This window comes from Pseudorca crassidens, chromosome 9, assembly GCF_039906515.1.
Source record: "Pseudorca crassidens isolate mPseCra1 chromosome 9, mPseCra1.hap1, whole genome shotgun sequence".
NCBI lineage: Eukaryota > Metazoa > Chordata > Mammalia > Artiodactyla > Delphinidae > Pseudorca > Pseudorca crassidens.
The window spans coordinates 8,764,892-8,780,115 of record NC_090304.1 but is presented as its reverse complement, the minus strand read 5'-3'; the positions used below and the strand labels follow the sequence as shown (position 1 = coordinate 8,780,115).

Here is a 15,224-nt window from a genome sequence, read left to right as displayed (position 1 = left end):
GGGAAGCCCTACTATGCATTCTTACCCTCATAAAACAATTAGCTAAAGCAGGGGTCAGCAAACTTTCTGTAAAGGGCCACAGAGTAAATATTTCAGGCTGCTGTAGCAAGAAGCAGCCATGGACGATACAAATGAGTGTAGCTGTGTTCCAATAAAACTTCCACTGTGGACACTGACATTTAAATTTCAAATAACTTACATATGTCATGAAATATTATTCCTCTTTTGATTTTTTTCAATTCCTAACTCACAGGTCACATGAAAGCAGGCAGCTGGCCAGACCTGGCCTGTGGATTGTAGTTTGCTCATCTCTGAACTAAAACAAAGATATGACTTAAATATTTATAGTTAATACTCTACCTGGAAGGGCTTTTGGAAAATTTCATCCATCGCCAGACGACCATATTCTGTGAAGAGCTTTAAAAAAGAAGAGTTATGGTTTGTAAGGCAATATTATATAAAGTATTTCTATGGCTATTCTATAGCAAATAATTCATTTAACAGACTGAACAGTACTTATCTGAGACCAAAATTCTACAGTTTCAAAAGCCCGCAGGAGTCATGAACCTTAAAATAATCTTGACTATTCCTCTCTCTCACATTTCTCATCCCAATTCATTAGCAAACCCAAAATCCAACCACTCACATCTTCCATGTGGCTTACAATATTGCAGTAGTTTCTCCCGCGTCAGCCCTTGCCCCCCACAGACTCTTCTCACTACAGCGGCCATGGTGGCTCTGTCATACACAAGGTTAGTCAGACCACATCATACCTCTGCTCAAAACCCTCCAACCTCATTCAGGATAAAAGCCAGTCCTTACAGTGTGATCCAGTCACACTGGCCCTCCTTGATGTTCCTCAAACCTGCAGGGCGCACTGCTGCCTTAGGGCCTTTGTTTTCACTCCTCCTTCTGCCTGCAGTGTTCTTCCCCCAAACATCTGCATAATCGGCTCCCTCACTTCTTCAGGTCTTTACTCCAATGACTCCTTCTCAATGAAGCCTCCCATGGCCATCTACCTAAAAAGATTAGTTTTCCACGTAGTATTTCCTACCCCATGTCCTTGTGAAATTTTTCTCCTTCACCTGTCTCACTACCTAACATAATATACCTTTATTTATCTTGATTAGTGTCTGTCTTCACTACTAGCATTTAAACTTCGTGACGGCAAGGACGTTTGTCTGTTCTGTGCACTACGGGACCTCCAGCAGCAACAGTAGCATGTACTGGGCCTGTAGGATGCATGCCATTCAAATGACCCAATGAACGAATTCTTCAAAGTCAGGGTCTACACATACATTTACCTCTATTTCTTCATGAAGCCTCATTAAAAAGTAAAGCAAAACGAAGTTTAAAAATTGTTAACTCACAGGACAGAGAGGATCACAAATTATATGAAAAAGAGGAGTTGTCACAAACACTCTGGAAGGAAAACAAATGAGAACTGGCTCGGGTTTTGGCTTTCTCCGCCCTGCTAAGAAATCTGTGAGGCAGGGCCAGAAAGAGACAAGCAGAGTCTCTCAGCAGAATCCCTGAAAGGCTCAGAAATTAGAAGCACCAGTCACCCTGACGGAGGGCGTGAGGGAGCTGGGAAATGGCTGGAAGTCTGTGGAGGGATCACCGACACTCCCAGATCCTGCTCCCTCCGCCTGCTCCAATCCCCTTCCTGCCCTCACAGAAGATGGGAAGTGAACCAAAAAGAATTTAGACTTTGAAACCAAACTCAGCTGAAGATGGGAGTAAGTCCCCTACCTTACTGGAAACAGGTACTTAAGTCAAGTCTACATGTGCCACAGTAAGATTCCTTGGGCCTCTCACCCTGCTGGAGCCGCAGCAAGCTTTACCTACCCAGGTAGGAGTTTAAAGATGTCTCTGGAGAAACCGACAACCCAAGAATAATAGTCTGCAAATACTGACATTTAGGGGCTGCAACAAAATAACTAAATGATCTTGCCCAGTGATCTCACTGGTGATCCAAACCAGCACAAGAGGCCACTCTCTCACCAAAGGCTCCCCATTGGTATTTTAGTGGCTCACTCTCAAATACAGATGACCAGGGACCACCACACCTTTGAGAAAAGCTTCTAGCAAGGAAGACAAAAATTCATGTCTTTCAATTCTAGAACATCATCTTAATCCTTTTATAATTTCTCTCCCTCCATTTTCTGTGTTCTGTTTTACTAATATCGATTACCAACATGTTAAGCCTCTCCTGAATTGATCCTCAAATTTTCCTATTTTTCAGTGCCCTCCGTTTTCCTTCTCCTCCACCTCTCCCTCTCCTCTCTTCCTCCCCTTTCCCTTCTCTCTCCTCCCCGCTCTATCTCTCTCCTCTGCTTTTCTCTTCTCTCAATGCTCCACTACCTCCCCTCCTACTGATTTCTACTCTCTGTCTTTTTAGTCAACCTGTTAGGAGAATTTTCTCCAATTCACCTTCTAACTCCTCCTGTACTGAATTTTCCATTTTTGCTGTCATAGTTGTAATTTCCAGGAGCTCTTTCTGGTTTTCTGAAGGTTGCTTTATACCAGCATCCTGTTATTTCTTGGTTACAACAGTTGCAACGTCTATCTTTCTGAGGATATGAGTGTACCAAGAACGAAGAAAAAGCCCACACTAAAGTACATAACCATGAAAATTCATGCCAAGAATCAGAAGATCTTAAAAGTGTCAGAGAGAAACAAAAAGGTCACATACAAAGGAATCAGATGATGTGGGACTTCAGCAGAGACACTGGAAGCTGGAAAGTAATGAAACAATGCCTTCAATTCTAAAACAAAATTACTTCCTATAATTCTAGGATAAAATTAACACATGCTCAGATTTATTAGACCTCAAAAATGTTATCTCCTATGCAGCCTTTCTCAGGAAGCTACTGGAGAATGCATACAATGATGGACAGAATAAACAAAAGATTAAATGGGATCCAACTGAGAAAGGAATCGAAAAGAAATTGCCCGGCCCTGATTTCAAACTATATTACAAAACTTTAGTAATCAAAACAGTACAGTACTGGGCTTCCCTGGTGGCGCAGTGGTTGAGAGTCCGCCTGCCGATGCAGGGGACGCGGGTTCGTGCCCAGGTCCGGGAAGATCCCACGTGCCGCGGAGCGGCTGGGCCCGTGAGCCATGGCCGCTGAGCCTGCGCGTCCGGAGCCTGTGCTCCGCAGCGGGAGAGGCCACAACAGTGAGAGACCCGCATACCACGAAAAAAAAAAACAGTACAGTACTAATATAAAAACAGACACACAGATCAATGGAACAGAATAGAGAGCCCGGAAATAAACCCTCATATACATGGTCAATTAATTTTGGAAAAGGGGGACAAGAACACACAATGGGGAAAGGAGAGTCTCTTCAATAAATGGTGTTGAGAAAACGGGGCAGCTACATGCAGAAGAATGTAACTAGACTACTGTATTACACCATACACAAAAATTCACTCAAAATGGGTCAAAGACTTGAATGTAAAACCTGAGACCATAAAACTCCTAGAAGAAAACATAGGTGGTAAGTTCCTTGACATAAGTATTGGCAATCTTTGGATTTGACACCAAAAGCAAAAATAAACAAGTGAACTACATCAAACTAAATAGCTTCTGCACAGCAAAAGAAACCATCAACAAAATGAAAAGGCAATGTACCGAATGGGAGAAAATATTTCCAAATCATATGTCAGATAAGAGGTTAATATCCAAAATATATAAAGAACTTATGCAACACAACAGCCCCCCCAAAAAAAATCTAATTAAAAAACAGGCAGAGGATATGAATAGACATTTTCCCAAAGAAGACATACACGTAGCCAACAGACACATGAAAAGGTGCTCAACATAATTAATCATCAGGGAAATGCAAATCAAACCCACAACGAGCTATACTTCACACCAGTCAGAATGGCTATTATCAAAAAGACAAGTGTTGGAGAGGATGTGGAGAAAAGGGAGTCCTTGTCCGCTCTTGGTGGGAATGTAAATTAGTGCAGCCACTACAGAAAACAGTATGGAGGTTCCTCAAGAAATTAAAAGTAGAACTACCATATGATCCAGCAATCCAACTTCTTGGTATATATCCAAAGGAAACAAAACCATTATTTCAAATAGATATCAGCACTCCCATGTTCACAGGAGCATTATTCACAATAGCTAAAATACAGAAACAATCTAACAATCTAAGTGTCTGTCAATGGAAGAATAGATAAGAAAAATGTTATATATATTATACATATATACATAATGGATTATATATACCACAAGGGAATCTTTTTCAGTCTTTAAAAAGGAGGAAATCTTGTCATCTGTGGCAACATGGATGAAACTTAAAGGTAATATGCCAAGTTATATGCAGATTAACCCTCCACGTTGTTCAAGGGTCAACTGTAGTTAATAATACTGTACTGTATACTTGAAAGTTGCTAAGAGTTTTAAAAGTTTTTATCACACACACACAAAAATAATAAAAATAATTTTTTATTAAAAGAAAGAAAATAGGGACTTTCCTGGTGGTCCAGTGGGTAAGACTCCATGCTCCCAATGCAGGGGACCCATGTTCAATCCCTGGTCGGGAAACTAGATCCCACATGCATGCCACAACTAAGAGTTCACATTACACAACTAAGAAGTCCACAAGCTGCAACTAAGATTCTGCATGCCACAACAAAGAAGTCCACGTGCCGCGACAAAGATCCCGCGTGCCACAACTAAGATCTGGCGCAGCCAAAATAAACAAATAAACAAATAATTGTAATAAATAAATAAATTACTAGGATGACGGCTATGCCCCAGGTCTAGAAGAAGCACTCCAGACTAAAGGAAGAAAACACAGGCCAAGAAGTCATGCCTCCCCAAGGAAAAATAAAACAGAACCTAAAGTATTAAGATCAGACTGAGACATTTTTTGAGTCTCTCCTTTGCAGACGCATTACTGATAAGCAAAGAACACTAAACTAATGAAAAGACTGATATAAGACACCTCAGTTATGAAGAACATATACATATATCCATATAATAAGGCAAATACAAATACTTTTTTCACCAAAAATTGCAACGTTAACTACTGGGAAGATGAGAGGAAGGAAACTGAGTGAGGGGTAGGAGAGTTGTAAAGAGAGAGAAATCCTAATTTTATATAAGAAATAATACTTAAGTCTTTTAAATCCAGAAGGAAAAATATAAGCACGTTCTTTAAAACTGTAGACACAAATAGCAGAAGACTCAGCCAAAGGAGTACAAGTGGCTGCCTCTGGAGAAAGGGAATGGGACGTAGAAGGGACGCTCATTATGAACACTGCAAGACTACTGACTTTTAAACTATGAATACAGACCACCATGTTAAAAATAAATAAAATGTTTTTTTTTAAAAGTACAGTTTTCCCTGGTGGCGCAGTAGTTAAGAATCCGCCTGCCAATGCAGGGGACACGGGTTCGATCCCTGGTCCGGGAAGATCCCACATGCCACGGAGCAACTAAGCCCGTGTGCCACAACTACTGAGCCTGCACTCTAGAGCCCGTGAGCCACAACTACTGAGCCCACGCACCACAACTACTGAAGCCCGTGTACCTAGATCCCGTGCTCTGCAACAAGAGAAGCCACTGCAATGAGAAGCCCGCGCACCGCAATGAAGAGTAACCCCCGCTCACCGCAACTAGAGGAAGCCCACATACAGCAACGAAGACCCAATGCAGCCAAAAATAAATAAATAAAATTTATTTTTAAAAAAAGTACCTGGTAAATTAAAATACTATATATAAAAAAAGACAAACACACACTATAAAACTATATACAACCATGATTTCCTATCTGTAATTCTGAAATCCAAAAAGCTCTAAAACCCCAAGTTAAGCAGCAAACTCATTTGGAGGAAAGTCTGCCTTAAACTGATGTTAAGGCTTTAAATAGGTTTAATTTATCCTATTTCATATAATTAGTCACACCTTTCACTGCAGAAATATTAATGTGTTTAATTAAAAGGTATTAACCAAATGCCCATTCCTATCCTAAACATCATGCTATAATATACGCACCATATTATCTATCTAAAATCCAAAAACGGGACTTCCCTGGTGGTCCTGCAGTTAAGACTCCGTGCTCCCAGTGCAGGGGGGCCGGATTCGATCCCTGGTCAGGGAACCAGATCCTGCATGCCGCAACTAAGAGCCCACATGCCACAACTAAAAGATCTCACATGCTGCAACTAAAGATCACACATGCTGCAACTAAAGATACCGCATGCCACAACCAAGATCCCAAGTGCCACGACAAAGACCCAGCACAACGAAATAAGTAAATTAAAAAAAAAATTTTTAATTTTAAATCTAAAAAAATTTGAACTCCAAAACACATGTAGCCTCAAAGCGTTTGGATAAGGGCTTGCTGTCACATGTCATATATTTCCTATAGGGATACATACCTGTTTACAGAACGCAGGAAGGGAATAGAAAGGATATATTCAAAACTGATAGGCATAGTGGTTACCTCTGGGGAGGGGGAGAGGGGGACTTCAGCCTTATCCAAAGTGCCCAGTTTTTTCAAAGGATAATATTTCTAATTTCATCAGTAATATTATACATTATTAACTTTTAAAAGGAGAAAAAATATTACAATGATAGATATCATCTTACCCATTTAGAGAGCTTAATTCTAGGCTCTATGAGGAAGGCACAGAGTGAAGGGAATATCTCCACCAGGAAACCTTTCCCAGTCCCCCAGACTGGGACCTCTGATACCTGGGCATCTCTCTCCCTCAGCACTTAATAGGTAACGAACTCCTGTTCAGAACCCTGTTTTTGTAATTTACATGGAATCAAATCTAGCCCCTTTTTCTCTTTTGTCTTCTACCTTTGACATCTTGGTAAAAAAATTCTCCCTCGGGACTTCCCTGGTGCTCTAGTGGTTAAGAATCTGCCTTCCACTGCAGGGAATGTGAGTTAGATCCCTGGTCAGGGAACTAAGATCCCACATGCCGCAGGGCAACTAAGCCTGCGTGCCTAAACTAGAGACCCCACGTGCCACAAACCACAGAGCCCACGCGCCCTGGAGCCCTCGCACCACAACTAGAGGGCCCGTGCGCCACAACAAAAGATCCCACGTGCCACAATTAAGACCTGATACAGCCAAATAAATAAGCAAATAAATATTTTTTTAAAAATTTCTCCCTCGGGGCTTCCCTGGTGGCGCAGTGGTTAAGAATCTGCCTGCCAATGCAGGGGACACAGGTTCGAGCCCTGGTCTGGGAAGATCCCACATGCCGTGGAGCAACTAAGCCCGTGCACCACAACTACTGAGCCCGTGTGCCACAACTACTGAAGCACGCGCACCTAGAGCCCGTGCTCTGCAACAAGAGAAGCCACCGTGATGAGAAGCCCGCGCACCGCAACGAAGAGTAGCCCCCACTCGCCGCAACTAGAGAAAGCCTGCGCGCAGCAACGAAGACCCAAAGTAGCCCCCCAAAAAAGAACTGCTACTATGGAGAAGAGGAGACAATGACTAATAACAGTAGCAGTGATAGGTATAATAAGTAATGGCTAGCAGTTACTAAGCACATACTGTTTTCCAGGCACATGATCCTATGCATTTTATAAATATGAATTTATTTAACCTCGCCTGAATTATTGCAATAGCTCCATAACCAGTCTCCCTGAATGCACACTTGTGCCTCTAAAAATCTATTCTAAACACAACAGCCAGGGTGATCCTTTCATAATATGTCAAATAATATCACTCCTCTGATCAAAACATGGCTCCCGTCTCACCCAGAGGAAAAGCCCAAGTCCTTACAAAGGCAGGGCATCATTGGAAGCTGAATGCCTCTCTGACTTCATCACTTGGCCTTCTCCTGTCTCACCCTCCAACCCCACCCACTGGCCTTCTTGCTGTTCCTGGATCCTGACAAGCACACTCCACCTCAGGGTCTTTCTTCCTGCTGTCCCCTCCCCTGCACCACTCCCCACACCCCTCCCCCCAATATATCTGCAGGACTGACCCACCCACTTTCTTCCGGTTCCCAGCTCAACTCACTAAGGCCTTCCCTGACCACTCCAGCCACAGATACAGAATGCAGGATTACCATGAACCCCAAGCCTTCCTCCATGTTTCAATCTTTGGCTGAAACTACTCAGTTGTAAAACTTATCTCAGTCTTAAAACTTTTAAATGATATATTAACATTTTTATGAGAAATATATACCTGTAGCTGTTGAAGATCATCTTCCTGAATGTTCTGGGACAAATTATAAATCTAGAAAACAAAAGTCCAGATTTATTCTACTCTAGCTTACTTCAAATGAATCCCAAATAAGGCTAAAGGACTGAACAGAAGCTCTGTACAATGAAAGGTCTGCATATAAGAATATGAGGTCTGTTTAAAAAGTAATAACATGTCTTTTGGAAAACTATGCATATAATGTTGAAATCACATAATCTTTCCTTTACACTTTAAAATATAGTTTTCTTCAATTTTTACCAAATCTACATTTCCTGTATGATGTAAATGATATAATTTTGATTTTCACTTTTCAGAGTTTTCTTGGAATATACTACATATATTTATGATCAAAATGGAAAAATAGTTTAGGCTCCTTCTTAAGCATGTAAGAGCTTAACTTATATCTGTAGTCTAAAAAGAACATTTACATATCACCATAGGAATGCTGATAACAGAACAATAACTGAAAGATGTATTCTCTTCATCTTATTTCTTCTACAAACTTTTTTCCTAGTCAAATGGTCTTACCTGAACAGAACTAGTCATGGTACTTAGAGCAAAGATGGTAGCACAATCTTTCACAGTGGACTGGCTGTCAAATGCCCCCTGGGTATCCATCAGAACAACTGCAACCTATGGAAAAAAGGAAACACAAACAAAATATGTAAAAGTGAGAAGGGAAGACATGCAAGGAGAAATTGAAAAGTACAGGTAATATTTAAATGAGGCTTAAGCACCTGCTTGTAGGTTCTATCAGAAAAGTACAATTACAGTTGACCCTTGAACAACAGGGGTTTGAACTGCACAGGTCCACTTAATACGTGAATTTTTTTCAATAAATGTAAGTATTCAGCTGCCTTGTATTTTTGAACAGAGAACTTTGCTGGAGAAGATTATCTGCTCTCGTCCGGTGATATGATACAAAATAGAGGCATACAAAGCAATATGAAAAGAGGGGAAAATCACCCTAACAATCAAAACAGCCAAATGTTGAAGTCTATTAGCTCACTTTCAAAGCCAGTCATTTGGATTGGCTAAGTCAATTAATTAATTGACTTAGTTTAAACTTAGGCATAATCAGAAAATAAATAAAACATATGGCGTGGGATATTTTTGGCATTTACCTGCAAGCCTGCATTCTTCTCTCAAATTTCTAGAGTTTTCTCGTTGTTTGATAAAATAAAATGAACATTTATTTCAATCTTTATGAAACAGAGACCACACCACAGATGCCAAATGAAAGCAGGAGAAACTAGACTATCATTCACTCTATGTAATTAGGTTTCGTGAAGCCTTAATGAACGTTCCCACCTTAAAAGTTAGATGTATGCAAAATGTTAAGTAAGATATAGTACCTTATAATCCTTATACAACTTGCTATAATTTTCAGTCATATAATTTAAAAACAAAACTTTTCAAACTCGTGCATAACTGGTTCCAAAAGAGGACAGGGTTTAATATGTTCAGAAAAATAAGTGAATTCATCAGCAAGTGCCTAGCTCTTTCCCAATACCGAAATTACTGCAAAGGCCAGATGGGAAGCTTTCTATGAAGCTCTAGTGAATACAAGAAGAGAAATGCCATAGTCAAAAACATTTTTAGCTAAGATTTACGATAACAAATACAAATCAAAATTTTTATTCTTAGAAATGGCATTTTTATTACTTAGAAAAGTATTTTTATTCTTAGAAATGATAATAAATCATTTTATATAGTTTATATATCAGGACCCATTAATAACATTATATATTTATGGATTTTCATATACCCAATGCACTACTGTGATTGAATACATATGATATAAATTCAACCAAAAGAAAGCACTATTCAGAAAAAAAGGTCAATTCAAATGAAATGAAGTTTCTAGCCTGAATACACTGAAATCTAATGCTAAAAGAGTTCACCTACCCACACCTTAGCTGTTTTGTGAAGAGGATACTGTCAAACTAAACGACCAATCAAAACTAATCATGGGGACTTCCCTGGTGGAACAGTGGTTAAGAATCCGCCTGCCAATGCCGGGGACATGGGTTCGAGCTCTGGTCCGGGAAGATCCCACATGTCGCACAGCAACTAAGCCTATGGGCCACAACTACTGAGCCTGTGCTCTAGAGCCCACGAGCCACAACTACTGAAACCTGCGTGCCTAGAGCCCATGCTCCTCAACAAGAGAAGCCCGCACACTGCAATGAAGAGTAGCCCCCGCTCACCGCAACTAGAGAAAGCCCGCACGCAGCAACAAAGACCCAATACGGCAAAAAATAAATAAATAATAAACAAATAAATTAAAAATAAAACTGAAGGTTAAAAAAAAAAAGACTAATCATGGCTGGAACAAGTGGATTTCCACATGTGAAAGAATGGTTTTGGATCCCTACCTCACATCATATACAAAAATTAACTAAAACAGATCAAGACCGAAATATTAGAGCAAAACCCACAAAACTCATAGAAGAAAGCATAGGTGTAAATCTTCATGGCCTCAGATTAGGCAATGGTTTCTAATATATGACACCTAAAGCACAACAGACCAAAAAAATATATACAAACTGGACTTCAAATAATTGCAAATCACATATCCGATGAAAGTCTAGTATCCAGAATGCATAAAGAATTCAACAACAAAAAGACAACCCAATTAAAAAGTGGATTTGATTTGAACAGATGTTTTTCCCAAGAAAATATACAAATGGTTATGTGAAAAGATTCTCAACATCATTAGTCATTACTAGTGTTACATCATGGATGGGCCTTGAGGGCACTGGGCTGGGTGTGAGAGGCTACACAAATGACCCATATGTTATGTGACTCCATCTATATGAAACAGCCAACATGGAAGAGGAAAGCAGATCGATAGTGGCCATGGGCTGGGAGAAGAGGGAAATGGGGAGTGACTGAGTTTCTTTTGGGGGTGATGAACATGTTCTGGAATTAGATGGTGATACCTGCACAGTCTTGTGAGTGAACTAAAAGCTGCTGAATTATGTATTTTAAAGGTTGAATTTTATGGTATGTGAATTATACCTCAATGAAAAAGAGGAAACCATGGCATCTGCTAATGAGAAAAATGAGGCCAAACAGAGGGAAAAAGAAGACATACTAAAGAGAAGCTCTTTGAGGAGTGGGAGTCATAAGTATACTTAAAGTGCTGCATATTTCGGGGAAATAGTATTCTCATACCATGTAGTGGAATAGTAAAATACCATAACTACCTTCAAGAACAATTTGGCAATAGCTAGAAAAAGAGGAAATGGGCATTCTCAGACCCAGTAATTCCACTTGTAGGTGGCTTTCTAATTAGACAAGCTCTAAGCTAAAACCTCACCAAGTATAAAATAAGACCATCTTGCTAAACTTTTATTTGGCTAACTTCTAAAGAACTGCTTATCAGTACAGCATTTATCCAATATTAATTTTTTTTAATTGTAGTTAATTTACAATGTTGTGTTAGTTTCTGGTGTAGGAATATTGATTTTTTTTAAAGCACTCCTGATCCTGCTAGATGTCTGAATGTAATTTTTTTTAAAACACACTATAAACACAACAAGGTATCCTTACACACCAGAAAATTGACAATACCAAATGCTAACGAGAATATGAAACATCAGGACCTCTCACTCACTGCTGGAGAGCACGCAAAATGGCACAACTAGTTTGGAAGACAGCATGGCAGTTTCTTACAAAACTAAGCACAATCTTACCATACAATCCAACAGTTGCACTTCTTGGTATTTACCCAAATGAGTTGAAACTTATGTCCACACAGTAACCTGCCCATGAATATTTACAGCAGCTCTACTCACAATTACCACAACTTGGAAGCAAACAAGATGGCATTCAGTAGGTGGGTGGATAAACTGTGGTCATACATAGAGTGGAATACTATTCAGAAATAAGAAGAAATGAGCTATCAATACAAACAGATGTGAGGAACCATAAAAATATGTACATTGCTAAGTGAAAGAAACCAATCAGAAAAGGCTATATACTATATGATTCCAACTATATGACATTCTGGAAAAGGCGAAACTATGGGGACAGTAAAACAATCAGTGGTTGCCAGGATTTCAGGGAGGGGAGGAGGAACAAACGGGTGGAGCACAAAGGATTTTTAGGGCAGTGCACTTCCTCTGTTGATACAGTAATCGTAGCTACATATCATTATACATTTATCAAAACCCACAGAACGTGCAACACAAAGAGTGAACCTTAACGTAAACCATGGGCTTTAGTTAATGACAACCTATCAATACTGGTCCATTAATTATAACAAATGTATCACACTGACAAAAGATGTACATAATAGGGAGAAACTGGAAGGGGGAACTCTGCACTTCCTGATCAATATTCCTATAAACCTAAAATTACTCTAAAAAATAAAGTCTATTAAATTTTTTTAAAGGGCAGGAAACCAAAATGCTGTCAATAAACATGGAGCTCTATAGAGGAGTCAATTCAACAAGATAAAAAAATGACAGCACTATAAATGTCAGATAACTAAAAGCAAAGCCTGCTTACTACTAACACTGTAGAGATTTCCTAAACCCTTAAGGAGAATTAATACACCACATTCCCCCAAAATTAAAATGAGGCCCACCACTTCTGTACAAAGGGATCACATAGTCAACAATAATTATTTATTCCTAAAAATAAATTAAGAAAGCATCTGGGCTTCCCTGGTGGCGCAGTGGTTGAGAGTCCGCCTACCGATGCAGGGGACACGGGTTCGTGCCCCGGTCTGGGAGGATCCCACATGCCGCGGAGTGGCTGGGCCCGTGAGCCATGGCCGCTGAGCCTGCGCGTCTGGAGCCTGTGCTCCGCAACGGGAGAGGCCACAGCAGTGAGAGCCCCGCGTACCACAAAAAAAAAAAAAGAAAAATTAAGAAAGCATCTACTGGGGGGTGGGACGAATTGGGAGACTGGGATTGACATATATACACTACTACGTATAAAACAGATAACTAATAATAACCTACTGTTTAGCACAGGAAACCCTATCTGTGGTGACCTATATGCAAAGGAAATCTACAAAAGAGTGGACGTCTGTATAACTGATTCACTTTACTATACAGCAGAAACTAACACAACATTGTAAAGCAACTATTCTGCAATAAAAAGTAAAAAACAAAACCACCTACCACACATTACCAGAAATGTAGAAACAGAACATGATACAAAAAATAAGAACAGAAATGAAGGTCATAGGGCCTTGTTGTGGTGCCGTCTCTAAGAGTCGCTATGTTACCCACAGCAGGCCCTTAACTCACTGGGTCATTTTACAGTATCTCTAAAATGAAGATTGGACTTCCATTTCCAGTCAAAATGGAATAACAGACTGGACTTATCCTCCCACCTAAAACCAAACATAACAGACAAAATATATGAAACAACAGTTTCAAGACACTGGACACTGGGTAACAAAGGATAATGATCCTTGAAAGAAAGGAAACAGATGAGGTGAGCCTTACAGTTGACCCAGCTAACTGGCCAAGGCACAGGGAGGGGGAACCCAGGCAGAGCCACCAGATTCTCTGAGTCAGGAAATACAGCTGAGAGTCAGGAAGACCAAGGAAACAGGAGTTCTTAGGCAGAGCACCTGAGTAGAGAGCTACTGAGACAAAGAACACCAGGGATCTACAGAGGGTACCCATCAAGTGTTCAGCCGAGTCCTGACCAACCCATGTGAATAAGGAAATTACCTGAGACTAGAGAAAGAGCCATTCAAAAGGGTTAGAGGGGGCTTCCCTGGTGGCGCAGTGGTTGAGAATCCGCCTGCCAATGCAGGAGACACGGGTTTGTGCCCCGGTCTGGGAAGATCCCACATGCCGCGGAGCTGCTGGGCCCGTGAGCCATGGCTGCTGAGCCTGCGCGTCCAGAGCCTGTGCTCTGCAACGGGAGAGGCCACAACAGTGAGAGGCCCGTGTACAGCAAAAAAAAAAAAAAAAAGGGGGTTAGAGGGAACACTACCTAAGGCTCACAGAGGACCAAGAACAGCACCTGTTCCCTCCAGTCAGACTACAAAAACCCCATAAAAGCAACTAGACAAAAAGACACATTAAACACACAAGAACAAAGGATAACACCAATTTCTCAGCAGAAGTAATGTCAGCAAAAAGGCAAGGAAGGGTCTTGCCTGGTGGCACAGTGGATAAAAATCAGCCTGCCAATGCAGGGGACACAGGTTCAATCCCTGGTCCGGGAAGATCCCACATGCTGCAGAGCAACTAAGCCAGCGAGCCACCAGAAAGAAGGACTTGCCCTTTCGGAAGGCACCAGCCACTGACACCACCACCACATCAAGGTCTCGGATGTGTTCCTGTAAGAGGATGCTGGCCAAGGCTTTCTCTTCTAGCTCGAAGGCATGTTGGTCTTTCTACACCAAAACAACCTGCACTGGACAACTACTGAGCCCATGTGCCACAACTACTGAAGCCTGCGTGCCTAGAGCCTGTGCTCCACGACAAGAGAAGCCACCATAATGAGAAGCCCATGCACCGCAACGAAGAGTAGCCCCCTCTCGCCGCAACTAGAGAAAACCCACATGCAGCAACAAAGACCCAACGCAGCCAAAAAAATAAATAAAATTAAATCTTTTTTTTTTTTGGCTGCGTTGGGTCTTCGTTGCTCTGTGTGGGCTTTCTCTTGTTGCGGAGCACGGGCTCTAGGCGCACAGGCTTTAATAGTTGTGGCACACGGGCTCAGTAGTTGTGGCTCGCTGGCTCTAGAGCACAGGCTCAATAGTTGTGGTGCACAGGCTTCGTTGCTCCACGGCACGTGGGATCTTCCTAGACCAGGGCTCGAACCCGTGTCCCCTGCATTGGCAGGTGGATTCTTAACCACTGTGCCACCAGGGAAGCCCTAAATTAAATCTTTTAAAAAAAAAAAAAAGGCAGGGGAGTGACATCTTTGAGGCACTGAAAGACAAAACTGCCAGCCTAGAATTCTATACCCAGCATAAATATTTTCAAAACAAAGGCAAAATACTTTTCAAACATAGAAAGAAAGCTAAAAGAATTCTGCACCAA

At 41.1% G+C, this 15,224-nt stretch overlaps 1 protein-coding gene across 3 annotated transcripts in view; it reads right to left on the bottom strand.

Annotated features, from left to right (window-relative positions):
- ATL3 (atlastin GTPase 3) overlaps nt 1-15,224 on the bottom strand; it is a 50,790-nt gene that overhangs the window by 22,497 nt on the left and 13,069 nt on the right. For all 3 annotated transcript variants that reach the window (XM_067748648.1, XM_067748645.1, XM_067748647.1), the window contains 3 exons: nt 8,728-8,832; nt 8,182-8,232; nt 361-417 (listed from right to left, as the gene is read on the bottom strand). In XM_067748648.1, the coding sequence (XP_067604749.1) occupies nt 361-417; nt 8,182-8,232; nt 8,728-8,832 (213 nt within the window). The remainder of the gene's footprint in view (nt 1-360; nt 418-8,181; nt 8,233-8,727; nt 8,833-15,224) is intronic.